This window comes from Penicillium pulvis (genome assembly GCF_028828015.1).
Source record: "Penicillium pulvis strain IBT 33274 chromosome Unknown contig_12_segment0_segment0, whole genome shotgun sequence".
Classification (NCBI taxonomy): Eukaryota; Fungi; Ascomycota; class Eurotiomycetes; order Eurotiales; family Aspergillaceae; genus Penicillium; species Penicillium pulvis.
In genome coordinates, this window is record NW_026643072.1 from 4631690 (window position 1) to 4649848 (window position 18159).

The 18159-nt window shown below is 45.0% G+C and overlaps 5 protein-coding genes across 5 annotated transcripts; 3 read left to right on the plus strand and 2 right to left on the minus strand.

Moving 5' to 3' along the window:
* Positions 1–465: 465 nt before the first annotated feature.
* N7503_002971 (LysM peptidoglycan-binding domain-containing protein) lies at positions 466–4120 on the minus strand (the record flags this gene model as incomplete). The annotated part of the gene is made up of 7 exons (XM_057062518.1): positions 466–841; positions 947–1073; positions 1159–1323; positions 1604–2057; positions 2115–2612; positions 2804–3247; positions 3359–4120. 7 exons carry the CDS (start codon positions 4118–4120, stop codon positions 466–468), a joined length of 2826 nt encoding a protein of 941 aa, XP_056926480.1.
* Positions 4121–4807: 687 nt separating this feature from the next.
* Positions 4808–5503, plus strand: N7503_002972 (uncharacterized protein; the record flags this gene model as incomplete). Its single annotated transcript, XM_057062519.1, has 1 exon — positions 4808–5503. One exon carries the CDS (start codon positions 4808–4810, stop codon positions 5501–5503), a length of 696 nt encoding a protein of 231 aa, XP_056926481.1.
* A 2557-nt stretch (positions 5504–8060) lies between these two features.
* On the plus strand, positions 8061–9152 carry N7503_002973 (LysM peptidoglycan-binding domain-containing protein; the record flags this gene model as incomplete). The annotated part of the gene is made up of 3 exons (XM_057062520.1): positions 8061–8107; positions 8445–8553; positions 8823–9152. The coding sequence occupies 3 exons, from the start codon at positions 8061–8063 to the stop codon at positions 9150–9152; spliced, it is 486 nt and encodes a 161-aa protein (XP_056926482.1).
* Positions 9153–10824: 1672 nt separating this feature from the next.
* N7503_002974 (uncharacterized protein) lies at positions 10825–11894 on the minus strand (the record flags this gene model as incomplete). Its single annotated transcript, XM_057062521.1, has 3 exons — positions 10825–10944; positions 11020–11267; positions 11414–11894. 3 exons carry the CDS (start codon positions 11892–11894, stop codon positions 10825–10827), a joined length of 849 nt encoding a protein of 282 aa, XP_056926483.1.
* Positions 11895–14814: 2920 nt separating this feature from the next.
* Positions 14815–15540, plus strand: N7503_002975 (uncharacterized protein; the record flags this gene model as incomplete). Its single annotated transcript, XM_057062522.1, has 1 exon — positions 14815–15540. The coding sequence occupies one exon, from the start codon at positions 14815–14817 to the stop codon at positions 15538–15540; it is 726 nt and encodes a 241-aa protein (XP_056926484.1).
* Positions 15541–18159: the final 2619 nt, after the last annotated feature.

The window sequence follows — 18159 nt, forward strand, 5'->3', positions numbered from 1 at the left end:
ACAACGTCGTAGTTTAGAGTGGAACCCTCGTCAATCCCTGTCCCGCTTCGGCAGTTGGTAATGCCCTGCAAAGGGTTGTAAGGGTAGCCCGCCTCGGTATTATTGGGCTGTCCGGGTTTCGAGCACGAGGGCCAGGCAACTTCGACGCTACACACCGGGAGGCGGATATAGCCAGGGGTGGTAATGTCCTGGTTGATAGGTCTTGCAGCATCTGCACGTCCATAGAATCGGCAATGGGTCCTCCGTTGGCGTTGCCGTTCGCGCCAAAGGTGTTGACAGATCCCTCGATGAGGTCAGCCAGAGTAACGCCTCCCCAGTTTGTACCACTGAGGCTGTCTAGACCTGGCGGGGCAGTGAAGTAGCTCAGGGTGCACGAATCAAGGCTATCGGTGCAGCCGCCCAAGTGCCATCGGGGTAGACCAGATAGTACAAATTACCATTGTAGTAGCGTACGTAGGTGGACTCCTAGGTGTCGGCGGTCATGTAGTCGGACAGTGGGTTCTGTGCGCTGCATGGATAGCCCGAGTCAATGATGAAGGCGGGAGTACCTACGACGTCCCACACGGCCGGAATAGCGAACCCGAAGAGAGCTTTGCTGATGAAACCCGCGACGGCGGAGGTTGTTTGCTTGTCTGTAGTGGAACTGATGGTTGATGATGATCCATTGACACCGCTCGGGACGAAATTACCATTGGCAATAATGGTGGTCAACTGAGTGATGGAGGTGTCAGTGCCATTGAACAAACACCAGAGTGCATTATCGGAGGTTGAACTCCAGCCTGCCATTACAGAGCCTATAGTGGCAGTGAAGTTCTTTTGAGCTGCCGCTGTCCATGTACCACTACAAAATTCTCGTCAGTAAGTTGACCTCGTCGATATAGACCCAAAATTTGCATGAATGGATCTCAGGTTCTGAGATATGAAAGGGAATGATGATAGTACTTACGGGGCATCGTCAGGGAGTGCAGCGGAAGTATCAGAGGCTCCGAACGCGATGGTGGCATAGGTGATATCTTGGGCGGTTTGAGCGCCCTCATCTCCCAAAGCAACAAGAGCCGGTAGAGCTCCGAAAACTATGAGGTGTCAGTATGTGCGGGCGCCATAATTAAAAAACCTCAAGCAAGAATGCAACGTGAGGATTTCAAATTGGAAACTTACCTCCATCGAAGAATGGCGCAGCGACCGCAGTGAGACCGAGACCTACCATGGAGATGAAGATCACTAACCACTCGTCACTGGGAGCCGGAGGCACCGGAGCGAAAGTGTCCTCAAATTCATCGAGCTGGTCGTCGATGTATAATGCAGCGGCTTCAGTGATAGCGTCTACAAATTGGGGTACGGGTTTAAAGGGTATGTAGACGGTAAATTAAACTTTAAAAAAGGACTTTTTACTAAGATATTTGCTAAATATTTTGTTTTAACACTTAGATGTTCGTTTCATCTCTTTTCCGCCTGGTTGATGAGTTTCTGTCAGCAAATTCCATCATAATGGCACGCGTTTCCAGACACGACCAGAGAGGAAGCAGGGAACTCACCGCGTTGATAAGCGAGAAAGAATTATAAATAAGCATGGCGGCGGGCCCCGAATCACCTGTACCCTCACCGAAGCCTTCAAAGTCCGCGCACTCTTTGGTGTCGCACTCGCCATTTCTTTTTCCACAGTTAATCGAGCTACTGAGATGCCAAGTGAACATGAGGGATTCACAGAAATCGCTCTCGGTACTTCCAAGTTTCGGCTCATCGATAGTCTTCCAGACATTAATGGTGTCTGACGAAGCGTTAGAAGCGTCCAGTTCTGACCATTGCTGCGCGGATGAAATGAACAGATCATCTTGTATAGCAGGACCAATACAAGTGAGAGTAGTCCAATTGCCTGTTCGTTTGCCCTCTTCATAAGGATCTACTTCCAGGAGGACACTGCCAATGAAGCCATTCCAGCTGGTGGAGGTGAAAGGTGCATCATTGTACTCTTGCAAGTCGGTAGCCCAATCGGTCGTACCGCCCATAGCTAGACCCTTGTAGGCAGTTGCTCGTAGAAAGGGGAATTTACTAGTAATCTAGACATGCAGATACACCAAGATCAAACCAAGAGTGAGTGTGATAGGTGTACTGACACCAGGATACTCCCAGTCAATATTTACGCCATCGAGGTCATTATCGTTGATGAAGTCGGCAATATTGGTAGCCATGGTCAAACGATTGGCAGTAGTGACACCATCACGGAAAATCATATAAGTGCCCGGGTCAGTGGAGAAATACCAGCCACCAATTGACAGGATACGCGATGTGCCTACAAGCTGTTTCAACAAGTCGAACTCGTACATGGTGTCGACTGTAGCGTTAGGGATTTGGACCACATAGGATGAAGAGAGCAAACCACAAGCATAATATATGTGTGTGTAAGAGGAGACGTCAAGCTGAAAGACGTCTTGGTAGAGACAAGGTCTCTCCAAGTTGTATCCTTCGTAGTGACCAATACTTCTGTATGTGGCAGGCGGACTACTTAGTACGATATTTGTACCGCAGTTGGAGATAAAACCGTTGGTACCATTGGCCGCGGTTCCAGGGGCACCAGTGCCGGTATTGGTGCAAAAATCCGATGTAGTACCGCACTGAGTTTATCGTTAGCACAAGATCTTTCGAAAGAGTGTCAAATAGAGCGTTGATTGATTCCAGAAATTTACTCACCTGCCCCCAAACGTCATAGCACGCATTAAGAGGGCACTCGTTGAAAGGAAATATTCGTCCCACTTGCAGGAGTGATTGTGCCAGGAGCCTGAGGCCCACAGAGTGCGTTGGCTACAGCGGCGGGCATTGGTGCATCTTCAGTGCTCAGGTAAATGATATTACCGGGGTAGAGGAGACTGCACCCATTCCAAGCCCAGGTGTCGGTGTTATAGTCTTCAATTTCATCCCCCGTGAGGCTATATGCAGCAGCAATTGTGGCACAGTTGTCATTTGCCTGGATGGTATAGGTCGCACAAGTGCCATCGGCTTGCGGCTGAGGAGCAAAGTCCGGCAATGTACCGGCTGAACAGCAAACGTGCTCACCCACCTGCAGGGTAGAGCACTCGTCTGTTGCGGAGTTATATTCAGTGAACTCGGCTGCAGTGATGCCACAAGATACAGCCAAAGAGCCACAGCTATCACTGGACACGACCTGGACGGTGGAACATGTAGTCCGAGGTGCGAGAGCCCTGCGAACAGAGGTCGCGCTGGCATGAGTCGAGGTGGAGTTGGTGATGATCTTGGAGGGAGTGTACAAGGGCGTCAGGAGTGGGACTGTGCCAGTGACATTTTGGACCAGCGGAAATTTCAAGCATTCTGCTTTTGACCATTAAGTGAGAGTGGCCTGTACGGCAGTGAATGTTCCGTTGCCAGTCGCAATCAAGCCGAAGGTGTGATGAGAAGTCTGGTCAGGCTGGCAGAATTGCATGGCCACAGCAGCGGCATGACTAGCACTCGATGTAGCAATATAGCCTTGCAAATAAGCAAGCGCATTGTATGCAATATGTTGGTTCTGTAAGCCTTGACCGATGTAAAGTCCGATCGAGGTGGAGCCAAAGCTGGCAAAGAGAATGGTTGGACGGTTTACGGAACCGAATCCATTGGTCAGATACTGACGGAACTGATTAACGAGTGGAACCAGAGAAGAAGACACATAAAAACCTGGAGCAGAAGGCCAGGATCCAATCTGATATGTGCCATTCACGGGACTTGGGGCTCCTGACGACTGTGAGTCTAGACTCGATGCGTTTGCAGGCAGGTTTCCCCCGTCCGGGCCAAAAGACGTGCAAGTATAGATGCGATGAAAGGCATCGGCATCATCAACGGGATCGAGGAAAGGGAAGGAGTAGAAGAGTGACTCTTGGCACGAGGAGATTTGGTCGAAGTTGTGGTACATAGACCAATTCGCAGGGTTAGGTCCCGATATAGCACATCGGGTTGGACAAGCACTAGATCTGCCTTGGTATCCGGGACTCGCAGGGAGTCGCTGGCTAATGGGCAATTTGACAGCAGGAGATGGAGCAGGAAATGACAAAGTTGCAAGAGTGATATGAAGGAGAGTAAGAAAAGCATTGCGAGGCCTAAACCAGGCAATAGAATTGGCGCACAACATGTGTTACAGTGGAGGGATATCCACACCACACGTTCAAGCTGTGATTAAAGAGAGGAAGAAAACATATGATGAGCTTGTCTAATCTGTAAAAAGTGGTGATGTGAGTATGGACTTTATACCTTTGAAGGATCGAAATTGTAATGAGTGGCTTCGTGAGGACCGCTATCGGAGGTGTGCTTTCGCCCCCAAAAGCGACTCTATATGGATGATTAGCAATTGAATATGCCGTCGTGGAGAATCCGACGACACTACGACGACTTTGGGAAATAACCTCCATAGCCGAGTTGCAACTTGAACTTTTGAAGGATCGTGGCGTTGAATCTTCCAAGCCCTGTTGGAAGTGTACCTGAGCCGTACCGGTACTAGCGTAAGTTATAATACAGCCTCCTGTACCTCACGGTTTTCCCCACGAAATCGAATTTCCCTTCGGGTTTCTCTTTGTCTGTTCCACTTCAAGTCTCCTTTTTTTCGTTTCTTCTTCTTCACCTTCTGGATCCTGAGCCTCGTTACCGTCAATTTGTTCTTTCCTTTCCACACCTCCAGCTTCCTCGGCACTATACGCTCGCAATCTAGACTTCTCCAAGCCGCGCTGATAGCCGGCTGGAGGCCGTTGCCACTGCCAGTTCTAGCGTCTTTGAAGTGGACTTGATATACCCACGCAATGAAACCTTCACTCCCTCACTGCTCATGCCTATGGTGTTTGCGGTTCAGAATCCGGATATGGCTGACCAGCTGGGGGCCTTTATTTATTGGTCATCTTTGGAAGGAGGCAACAGTAGTGCCCCAGGCTCCGTTCCAGGCGGGCTCCTCGAAGTGTCCCCGATGAGCTTGTTGAACGTCTCGACTGATTTTGACAAGCTTACGCTGGACATCCCCGGTTACCCTCTTCTGGTCACCCGTTACCTCGACACCTTTTCCTTCCCCGACGGCACTTGGAATTTTGAATGGACTCTGCAAGTCTATGATTGCACTTCTGGGATCGAAGACCATCAAAACGGCTTGCAGGTGACGAACTACGTCACCTTCAACACCAGCAAATCCGGGAAAGCACCCGATCTTGTGGCAGCAACATCGGCTGGGACGTGCGACACCACGGAAGGCTTTGCGTTCAACGCGATTTCCCTTGAAAATAATTGCGGCGTACTCGAGCCTACTCAAACCACCAACCCGTGCGCTGTCACCATCGATTCGACAGCTGAATCCAGTTTAATGGCATTGGCCACCGCCCAGGCCTGCTCGATTCTACAGCACCCGATAAACCCCAATGTTACCTGTCCGTCTGCAACGCCCTCAAGCAATACTGCAGGTCAATCTCGCACCGCAGCGGCACCGGTATTGCTTATGGTACTAGCCACGCTGGCCACAATGGCCCGTTTTGGATGAGAGAGATATATGCACTGCAATCCTGATATGGAAAAGGACCGCTAGCCTTTCCACCCATGTAGTAGTCCATGTAATAGTCCATGTAATAGTCTATAGTCTTAATATTGGAGTTTAGTACTTTCCTTTCTCCAGGGTAATGAACACCTTTGCTGTATTTTGTAACGTTGCAACCGCCTCCCTGATTACCTAGGTAATATTGTTCTATATAAGTGTGTAAGGCTCACCAGTATAAATTTTGGATCATAAGGTACTGCTAGTACTAGGTAGCCCTGGAGGTAGACCGTAGCGGGACAACGGAAAATCACACTTGTAGGACGAAATAACTGCTATGTACGGTAATATACAGCTTTGAATACTGCAGTACTAGTAATTTCAGGGCGTAATACCATAAATCCGAATCCGAACTTTCCAAATGGTCAAATAGCAAGTCAGACTAGAACTTGCTAACTAGTGAATTACTATGGACCATGTTTCACGAAGAAAACCAATCGGGATGGTAAGATGTGGACTTTTTTGCCAGCATTCGAACTACCTTTTTCCCACAAATAGGCAGCATAGCATCACCCACTTGCGCGGAGATGTACATATCCGCACTAGACTAGATTAGCTTCGAAATCCCCCGGGTTCCCCTGATCCCTAGCCATTTTGCCAATAATGCCTCCCACTGGACTGACAAGGGGGAGGGGGGAAAATTTCGTACCCTGGGAATAGGATGAATTGTTTGTCATAACAATTGGTCGAGCTCGCTTAATATTCAGGCCCCCGGTGTCAGAAGACTGGTTCGACTAAGGTCGCTGCAACGTTGTTTTTACAGCGTTGCAGCGCTACCATTGTTAGTGCATTTGTAGTGCATGTTTAGTATGTTGAGGGGTGCTAGACGGAGTCCCTGATTGAATCCCCTAGACCCTGAGACCCTGGGACCCTGAGAACATTTTTTTCAGCAGAGGCTCAGCCCGGGGCCGTCACGCTACTCCGTAACCTTGGAACCTGAGTATGTATTTAAAGCAACCATTGAGGGAAATCAACTCCTTGCAGAGTCATCACATATGCCTGTGTATTTTTGTGTTCTCGATGGGTCTCTGTTTTTACCGTGTATCCATCCACGGGTGTATCCGAGTACATACGGATCCTGGTCCATACCTAGTGAAGAGGGGAACGCTCGAAGGCAGCACACTCGAGGTGTGCGGGTCGATTCAGCTTGACAAAACAACAAGACCATTAGACGCAGGTTATACGAGAGATCTGTGGTCAGCACCAGTATGTGCACGTAGAGAGAGGTGTAGAAACGTGTTATTCAGTACTATCTCTCTTAGCTGCTAGATATACTACCCGTGCCCAGCATACCAGTGTACTGAAACCGGGCGTCATAGTACAGGTCGGAAAAACCTCTTCCGGTCTATCCTGTAATATCCTGTAATACCAAGTAACAGTCCCCCACCACACTAGGTACTAGTGTACAAGCTAAATAGTAAGGACCAACACGAAGCACAAGGATACGATGTAGTATTATGGAAGTGCGGCAAGGAAGGAAGAAGAGGATCTAAGAGAAGTGAAGCTTAAGTAGTGCAGGAAGGAAGGTACTAGTCCTAATCAGGACATCAACAACTAGTAATAATGCTGTTCTAAGGTTGATGCGGAGGCGGCGGCCCCGGGCGGCCGGGCCCGCTTACACGGTTATAGTACACTATCTCCGAATTGCCAAGCTGTTCACATCTAATTTTCCACGGCTACAAAGCTTCGCAACGGATTCTCCACTCTAAAAGGGCTTCGAAAACGCTTCGGACGCTTAATTGAACCAGAAGAAAATAATCTCCGACATTGCACTCACCACGCTAGCCCTATGCCAAGAGTGCTCTAAGTTTCTGACTAGGCTTCGGCATATGGTGTGGTGCCTATGGGGTGGTGTGGTGTGGGCCCAAAAATGGTGCACCATTTGACTTTGAAATGGGCCCGGGCACCATATGGTGCACCATCTCGGCCCATTTTTATGGATCTAAAATAATGTGTATTTTTCATTATATATGCAGAAATTTTGGTTTTTAAGGGGTAAATTACCACTTTAAATACCTCATATATTATATATGAGGTATTTAAAGTCAGCATAATATGAGGTATTTAAAGTCAGCTTTCAAAGATAAGAAACTCTATGATTCTAGCTAATTTTTTCAATTTTTTAGTTAATTTTAATATATATATAGGGTAGTTGTGACGAAGAAATATATATATGTTGAAAGAGGTGGTGAAGCTATACGTTCTACATATATATATCTCCCCCATTAGTGTAGATTTCTAATCAACCACTTCAAAAATTACCACCCTATATTATACCCAGCCACCATAAATATAGGGCAATCTAGGGTAATATAGTATAATAAGCTTATATTAAGCTATATTATATATAATTATAATAGGTGTGGTAGATTATAGGAGGAAAAGTGGTTACTATACATATATAGACCAGAACGGATTGTAATAAATAGAATGTCTTGGCAAAAAAATACAAAGTCAGGCAGGAATCAGGCAGAATCAGGCAAAATCAGGCATCACATAGGCCCATATGGGGGCCCATGGGCCCCCATATGGGCACACGGATTTTATGGTGTGGTGTGGGCCCTGGAATTTTTAGATGGTGCACCATATGCCGAAGCCTACTTCTGACAACGTGCATCTCTGTGAATTCCTTCAAAATCCCAAAATCCCGCAGTCTATTCCCTTTGGAGACGCTAATGAGCGCAGTATTAGCGTGAAACGGAACTTTGGAGCCTAACACCTGGGCAATATACTGCCTCGTGAAATGGCGCTGCGAGCTCCGGGGACACCTGCACATCCTTCCCCGCTGGTTGGGGTTTGACCTTGGCGACCTTTCAGTCCCTCAACCCAACTGCTGCCTGCCCGACTCTCGTGGTCGGTCAGAGCTATTGCATGGTTGACACGGTTACAGCCGCGACTACGACTACGAGCTCTACGAGCTCTACGTCTTCCACCGCCTCTACGACCTCCACTTCGTCATCGTCGTCCTTAACCTCCACGGTTTTGGTGACCACGACTTCGTCTGCTTCTTACCAGCCTCCACAGACGGGTACGGCTGCCACTTGCAGCCAATTCTACCTCGTTGAGTCGGGCGACTCGTGTGTGATCATCGAGAACTTGTTCGATATCACATCCACCGAGTTCTTCGCCTGGAATCCCTCCCTCCATCAACTCCGGTAAGTCCCATTCTTCTGAATTACCTGTGCTCATCAGCACCAAGCGAGAGAGAGAGAGAGAAAAAGAAAGAGCCCGTCACTAACCAATCCCGCAGATTGCACCAACATCCTAGCTGGCTACTTCTACTGCCACCCTGGGCTTGGGCTACTACATCTGCGTGGACATTATCGGCAACACGGCGACTGCCACCACGACGACCTCGGCTGGTAACGGAATCACAAGCCCCACGCCTTTTGAGCCTGGTATGGTTAGCGACTGCAATAAGTTCTACTTCGTTGTCTCTGATGACACGTGTTCGGGTATTGCTACTAGCCAGGGTATTACGGTTGCTGATATTGAGCTGTGGAACCCGCAGGTTGGTACTGCTTGCACTGATATCTGGTTGAGTGATTATATCTGTGTGGGTGTTCGAAAAGCGTCTGTGGAGAATGCGAAAGTATAGCTGTCCGTGGATTAAGGATGTACATGTGTTGGAATCCTGCCCAGGTGAATGACTGTTTATGTGAATAGCTGAGGTCTATGTTAGGACGGGTGTCCTGGGGTGAATTGGATAGGTGTGATAACACGAGCAGTATATACGTATGCTGTATATATTGATATTGATGATAATATAATCACTAGAGAACTCTAGGGGTATTCTCCCGTGATCCTACTTCTAACGTATTTCATAAGCTAGTTGGCCACCTGGTCGGCCCGGCCACCCCATCAAATATTGATAATTCAATTCAACATAATATGATCAAAGCAATGTAATATTTCATATATAAGCTATTCAACTAAATCTGAACAATGTGTGATCTTATGCCCCTGGATTCCACAATTCGAACACTTTGGTGGAGCTTGTCCGCGTGGTTATTGACTAGGCTTCGGCAAATGGGGCCCCACTCTAAAATTCTAGAACCCACCCCCCATTGGGGGGCTCCATGCCTAGCACAATTAAGTATATAAGTAGAATGTAAGACTTCAGTTCCGAGACTAATATTGGCGCTCTACCAGGCTCGTTGTATAGAGACCAATACTTACGACAGGCCTTTCGCACCGCTGAGCTAAGAAAGATTGAACTGGCTAGCCAAGTCCCCGTGAAAAGGTTCACTTCGTCTCTATCTAATATATAAATCGTATACTCGATAAGGAGGTACGAACACCGGAGCTTTTGTGTAAAGAAAAACCTTTGCTCCAAACTAGATTTTAGGTTCAATAGTCGGTTTGGAAAGAGTAACGCAACGATTTACAAAAAGATAAAACAAAAACACCCTCATTCGCAAAAAGTCCAATTATGGTTTCAATCTTAATAGGTACAGTCCAGTATCCAATGACTGGGTACCCACTATCACCAAACGTAGCCCCTTTGGTTCTTCATGATACCTGCTCGAAAAGTGGAATCCCAAAATTCTTTCGCCGGCTCATCGCAAGGCCGATAGACAAAAAAGAATTTCTCTAGTATCGACATCGCACTTTTCCAATCTTTCAACGACAATTGCTCTGCAACATCCTTTAGTTGTGCTACAAACCATGGACTGGACTTCATTCCCTTGGATGCAAGGCTGCCTATAAAAAGAATCCAGAAAAGCAGGTCAGATGCTGTACTTCTAAGGATAGAGAAGCTTCTAAAGAGGCTTTGTCGAAGCATTTCAACCAGGCATTCGAGGCATGGGATTCCATAAAGATTCCAGATCCGAACACAAGAGTAAGTCAAGATCGAGAGCCGTAAAGTTTCTTGAAAGAAATTGAGTGGACACTGATATGGTAGTGATAATAGTCGATAACTTATATAAAGTAAGGAATCGTTTTCAACCGACATTGGTTCAGCATGAACGTTGTCAAAAGTCTCATAATAAGAGACGAGCCGTTGAAATGAGCATATGATTGACTTAAGCATAGGGTGGATGTCTCGAGACCACGAAGTGGTGAAGAAGCGAGAGCCAAAAGTGTGGGTTTCCGTGAAGTGATCATTCGCTTTGAAAAAAGCGGACTCTTTGAGGACCCTACTCTGAAACTTTGTGCACATCTCGAGCATTGGCGGTGATCTTGTCATGATGCCTCGCAAGAATTCACAACTACACAATGGACAACAACAAATAAGTGAAGGCCACTAATACGGCTTATCGCGTGTCTTACCAGTATAGCATAGCAAGTGTTCCATGCCCTAGAATGTTCATCCCGCCTGATGCGGCAATTATTCTCTTCAAGCCGTTCATGTGCGTCTCAGCAGCCTCCGAATTGGCCTCTAAAGCCTAAATCACTTATAATGAGCCAGAAATGTTCTGTAATCCAGTTTGAAGAAGTGAATGGTAGAGGTAGGCTCTTACCTCAGCAGTAATAATGTGAGCAATGATGAAAATAGTTTTCTCAGAGTATACTGTGGCTGCGCTTTGCAGTAAGGATTGAAGAGATTTGATTGTTCCAACACGAAGGCGAAGTGCATCCTGCGCCGGTTTCTGCACAATTGCCGTCGAGGCACCAGATGCGGTTAGAATCGCAGCTCGATGGGATGCACTAATCGATAATTTGATCTGCATCAATGTGGGGTCTTCAAGTGCCTTTTTCCAAAACCAAACTGTCACATCGTTGGAACAGAGAGGGAAGCAGGATCTGGCGCTATGTATTCGGTCTAGATGCTCGGTTAAAAAGACACACCAAGGAAAGATTAGCACTGTCTGAACGAGAGTAGGAAGTCCAACGTCCAATGCAATATGTACTCACAGTGATGAAAATAGATGTTCGGATTTTGTTTTGTGCTAATAGCCAGGGCAGGGCCTCCATCAAGGACCCCTGGTTCGAGAGACGATGACAGTACTGCGGTCTGCTGAATTGGACACTCATCATATTCATCACTATGATCACTCTTTGAAAGTCGATGGCGGTGGGTTCTTGAGCTATGAGCTCCCATGGTATGGGGCTTTGGTGGACAGTGTCCAGTGGAGAACGGTCCGGTGGAGAACAGTCCGGTGGCAGTTTCGCATTGCTGCACCTGTCTTTCTCTCTGCAGCCGATGATGTCGGATCCTCACAAAGGCCTGTCTAGATCGGAGAGATTCGCGGCCCTTCGACTGGTCATCCTGGAAATCCACCCAAAGGAATTCTCGTGCCGGTCGGATTGCTACATTTCGGGTATCTGGCACAGCTTTAGCATATGTGGCTTGTGGGGCCCGATCTGAGTGAGAACCATATTGACCTGAAGCCATAATTAGGCCGGTTCGAATGAAAGATAATCCTCTAAGGTGCACTTTTCAATGACGGATCGTTAGGTGCAGTGAGGAACATTTCCCCTGAAACCCCGCTCGGTCCAATATTTGCGTGCGTGCGCTGGCGCCGTTGCCGGGCTCTTCGCGTAGGTCGCAACTGACTAGTCACTAGTCCCCGCTTTCGGCAAAGACCTGCTGTCTCAGTAGTTGTAGAGTTGCGCTGTTTCGTATATTCTTGTTGTTGTCATCTATTGCCCTTCTCTACACTGGCTGAAATTGTATTGCAGCATAAATTGATTGAGCATAGGCAGTTCCCGAAAAAGTATATCCAGAGATTGAGGTGCACACCTGGCGGCTGGCTCCTACCAGGCTTGCTGCGCCTTCGTCACGTGATGGATTGGCGGTGGCTTCGGAAATTAGTGGGCGACTAGGGGAGATACTATTCCATAAATAGAGACATTCAGTATTTGGAAGTATTCCAAATTTGGATATTTTCTGGGAAGGTCCTTTAGTGAATAGGTAACGGCACATTCCGACAAATGTTCAACCAGTCCCAATGACAATCTAGAACATCTACTCTGTGTATCATTTTGAAGCTGCACGCGTAAGGGACACAGAAGGGGCCCACTGGCGATCAGACTCCCGGGCTGTGGAGTCGCTCATTTAGGAACATTTCCAATCTCGTATGTTTAGAATCGCAGGTCTGAGGTCGAAATTTACTAGTAGCTCACTAAGACAAACGTTGACCCCCATGTGCCAATTCCCGAGTTTTCTAATAAATACTCAAGCTCTTCTTAGTCTAGAGTTCGATGTCCATTATTTTAAGAATACTCCCCTTGTCCTTTGATCTGCGCAGAATGGTGTGGCCAACACATATCAGCAACCACATACAAAATCCCGAGCCTGCGTTTCATTGGCCTAACGCAGACCTGGAGAGCTGGAGAAACGATATGCTTCCAGAATTACAAGGTTTTCACATGTCTTCTCTAGACCAACTACCAACTACTACTGTTGCCTTGTCAACAGCCCCCTCTTATAGCTACACTATGCCACCTCTCTCATATCCTGTCTCACTTGGCGCCAGAGCGCATTCTATTTCGACCAACTCAAACCCAAGTACAATCCCAAATTCTTCTAGCGGGGTGAATTTCAAGCCTCCTTCAAAGCAAACAAACGCCATCATTCCAAATGTGAGCCCCTGCGATGATGGATATCATAACAATCGGGCAGGCCTCATGGCAATCCGTCCGATGACAGTCGAAGCAAGTGAACCAGATGGCTCTCTTAGCTTCTGCATAATTGAGAGCCAAATGCCCTTCCACTCCCGCCCTAAATCAAAGAAGAGGTAAATTCTACTTCTACTTTGTTATTTGGTAGTGGCTTTTCTAACCATGCATAGGGATATCAAATCTGGAACCTTGAAATGCGAGTGGAAAGGCTGTGGCTATGATCGGTCGTTCTCACGCAAAGGAGTTTTGATGCGGCATATCGAGATGCAACATATCAATCCAAGGTCATTTAAGTGCCCTTGGTGTAGCCATACCACGAGTCGGCAAGAAAATATAAAAGCACATAGGCAGGCGATCCATAAGGAAATGTTTTGACCTTGATGATGGCTAGGCTTCAGAAAATGGGGCCCTATTTCCAAATTCTAGGGCCTAACCTAATCCAAAAGATCCATGCCCCTATTTAGGGCCCTCCCAATTTAGGGCCCTATGGGGCCCCCATAGGGGCGCTTTTTTAAGATAGGGCAAAACTGATGCCTGACCCTACCTGATTTTGGCCTGATTCCTCCCTTGTACTACCTAAATTTATGTATTCTTTTTGCTAAGATTTCTTTTTGATGATATATAGTTAAGCTTTAGTATATTCTATAGGTTTAATTAACTAAAGTATAAGGAGTAGAAGGGCTATGTAAGAAGATAGTAAAAGAGACCTAAAAGAAATATGAAATAGTACTAATATAGTATGGATTTAAGGTCTAAGGCAATATAGATCATATTAGTTCTAAAACTAATTCTTAAGGAAGGAAAGAATTAAAAGAGAGAGATTCTTCTTCGTCCTTAATATAGAGGGAGTAAGAGCTAAGTAAGCGGTTTATAATAATCTTACTCTAAATATCTCTTTATTATAGACTAGCTCTAGATAAGTCTAGAGCTCACTCTTAATCTAGAAGCTGAATTAGAAGTGATTTAGTACTATTTTGGGATATCTAAGATATTCTATGATTTCTGCCTTAGAAAATGGGTAACTATCTTTTCTTTTATAATAGGTAGTTAGGGGTAGAAGGATTAGAATTATTAAGATAAATATATAGACTAGGTAAGATTAAGATATTATATATAATTTAACTATAGAATTAATAAAGACCAATCCTTAAAGAATTAACTTATTCCTTAACTATGGTAGATATATATATAATAGGGCAGAGCCCTAGTTAAGCGAGTCATATAGGTGCTCTTCGAGGGTAGATTGGATAGGATTAGGCACTATATCGACCTATTCTGATATCATGCCCTAATAACGGAGTTACGCCGTAATAGGGCCCATGGGCCCGCTATGAATTTTATGGGTTAGGCTGGGCCCTGGAATTTGGAAAATGGGGGCCTATTGCCAAAGCCTAATCCTGAAACCGATCCAATCAAAGCACTGATGTTATACTCCTCGAAGCTTCTTAGCCGAAGTTTGACCAATTCCTAGTTTGCGTTGTTTGTCTAATAGTCATCGATTTTATCTGCTAAAAGTATCCCCTATCTCTTCACACCTGTGTACATCACATGAAATGAATCTTGCTCTTAATAGGACTCTCCGCAACCGGCTATTTCGAAACTTGAGCATCTCAACAGTTGCGTCGCGCACGCTTCGTGCTAGGCAAAAAAGTTGCCATCTGAACTTCGCCCTACAAGGATACTGCTCGTCAATGGCACCTGCAAACCCTATGCAAAAATACACGCGCCCACCAGCTCAATATCACCCGGTACAAGAACTATCTCCACGCCACCCACACTGCAGCGCACAAAACAACGATGCCGACAAAATAGAGAAGTGGCTTCGTGAAGATGGCCATCGTATATGGGGTCTTGTTATCTACCGCTCTATATATCAGAGCGACGCAGACTGGGACGAATTCATGCGCCGTATTCTCGCTGATACCACGGAGTCGCTGGAAGCGATGGCAGGCATTGATCTGCTTGATAATCTGGCTCTGACCGTGTTTGACGACCCACAGAAGTTTGATGGTGCCACCCCGGCGGTGATTCGGGACCATTTCAAGCAGTGGGCGGCAACTGCCGAACAGGAGGAGCAAGGCCTTGAGTTTGATCCGGAACGAATCAGAGTTATTGAGTCACAGCGATATAGGTACTGTATCCAGGTCACGCAAGAGATGCTAGAGTCGGCTCTTGCCGACGAAAGAGAAAACATGGCGATTGTGCGCATCATTCGGGGGGATTGGCAGGAGTACAGTCCATACGACGAAGACGGGTTCAGGATTGACGATGAAGGGGAGGCGATTGAAGGGTGTACCCTGAATGATGTAGGGTGGATAAACGTTCCGTTGGAATGTCTGGTTGGCACTTATTGTTACTTGCGAGGCGAATGGGAGACGGAATATCGTCGTCCGCCAGAAATATCTTGTTATCCATGAGACGAGTGTGTACTACGCTATAAGAGAGCAAATGACACTAGTCACATATTTGAATCACCTTTTGAAATCTTCCAAGGAGTCACTGGTTGCTTTTATACCAATTTTAAAGTGACGTCAGAACCAATCGTGACATCCTCGTCCTCGAACGTTTTATCGCATCCAAAAACCCGCATCCCACTAAATTATGTCGGACGATGGGGAACGAAGTCGTGCAAAAGACCTGGGGAGGTCGGCGAGCGTTGAAGCGCCTCAACATGGCCGCTGTGGAAGCTTCACATCAGGGAAAAAAGTGGTCATGTTATCCAGCTCTCGCAGACGCTCATATTGTTGGCTTAATTGTAGGGAGGAGGGTCCGGTCGAGTATGCAAACGATGCGTGTCCTCCACTTATCCTATAGCTCATATCAATCCTTGACATTGATGAAACTGCCTCTAAGATCGTAGATTGGGCTCAACTGCTCCTGGCAGCTGAATCTGTTCCTAGAGGTCCAGCTTTGGTGGTTACTGTCGAGGAAAGTTGATCGAAAGTATTTTCTTTTCTATTGGAGCAAACGGACGGTAGAAGAATGTAAGAAAGAAGTAGAACCAATCGACCTGAACCATATATGTCGGTACGCTGATCGCAGCTTATTCAATGGAATTGACGAGACGGTTAAACACCTTAACCTCCTGAGCCTTTATAAATAAGGGCTCGATGACCGCAAAAAATTCCTGCATATAACCTACTTTAAGCCTCTCCTATGTGTATCCGTAACTCATTAGTCCTATTCATCACAGGCTTGTAAAAGAGTTGAATATAGATGCAAACCATGTCAACGTACAGCCATATAACGCTCTAAGGGGGTTTCCCTATAAATTAATAACATTAGTTCCGAGTGAAACTGGGGAGACTTGAAAGTCAAGTATCTGAACGGACCAGTCTTCTACTAGAAGTATTTGTCCGGGGTCGTCAAGCAGCTGATATACTTGGAAAGAAAGACATTCAGGCTCGGCTATTGTTCTCTTGTACACCGATTTTAATGCTTCGAGGACTTCCGGTATATCTTCCGGAACAAAGAATAGAGTGGCCTGAATGTTGAACCCAGTTTGGGCTGCGTTAAACATGTTGTCTTGGTAATACCAAGTAAGGGTCAAGACTTTGGAAAATGCCGCTAAGGTATACTAGTAGAGTAGAGGGCTTTTATAACAGAGCTCACTACGCTGTATGTCTAATCAAACGGACGTCAGCAAGAAAATGTTGGTTAGTGATTATTAACTAAGCAGTAGTATTAAACTTCGGCTTTTGGAGGACTATTGCTATGAGACCCCACTCTCAGACACTTCAGCTTTTGCACACCTGTTGTTGCTTGGGAACTGTACTTGTAACTCTAGGAACAATAAGGCTCCTAAGACCTACTGATACGTTCCTGGATTCACTTCAGCCAGTCCTAGGAACCTGTAGTAGATATCTTGGAATAGATCGAGCTCCTAGAATCAGTATTCTAATCTACGATTATAGAGGTGATCTTATTAGTATTAAGGATTAATATAAAGTATATATAATAAGTAGTAGATATAAACCTATATAGCATATTAGGGCTCCTCTAAAAGTAAGGAAGATATCTTTTCTTTATTTCCTATATTATAGTGGTTAAATACACTTAACCCTAATATATTTCTTAATATCCTAATTAGTCTATTTTATATATACCTATTATCTATAGTTTATATCTATTAGCCTATAAACCTTATTTAAATCCTTGAGCTCTTAGTAGCGAGAATTTATTACCCTATGACTTATATTATTTATATAGTATTATTCTATATTTATAAGTATTATAATTATGTAGTTTATTATAGAAATAATTATATTAAAGTCTATACTATAGTGGTTAAATATACTTAACCCTAATATATTTCTTAATATCCTGATTAGTCTATTTTACGTATACCTATTACCTATAGTATGTGTCTATTAGCCCATAAACCTTATTTAAATCCTTTAGCTCTTAGTAGTCGCGAGTTTATTATTCTTAATATATTTAGACTAGAAATATATTAAAAAATAATATAAAGAGGGCGGGAATAATAAGACTTTACTAAAAGCTAAATATATTATTTAGAGATTAGAAATATATATAGGAGTAAATACTTCTATAGTATAATCTACTACTACCCTTATACCTAGAATATCTATAGATATAGATATACTATAGATACTAACTTATTAATAATTTTTATACTATTTATAGTATTTATTCTATAAGGGGAATCATAAATATATACTTACTATAATATAGGCTTAATATTATATAAAATTAGTAGTAAAGGAATCTCCTATCTTTAGCTATTTAAAAAGTACCTTTATATTTAATATTAAAAGATCATAGCCCTTATAATCTATATTTAAAGTTAGTACTTATTAGTAGTCTTATAGGAGTAGGTAAAACTACGCTAGTCCTAATATAGTAATAAAATTCTTACGCTTATAATCTTTAATATCTCGCCTAAAAATATATTATAGAAGCTAGAAATTTAATAGGATCTAATATTTATAGGCGACTAATATAAAAACCCCCTTTCTAACTGTATATAGTTAGCGTAGATTATATAATCGAACACTAGTATTTAGGGTGGTTAG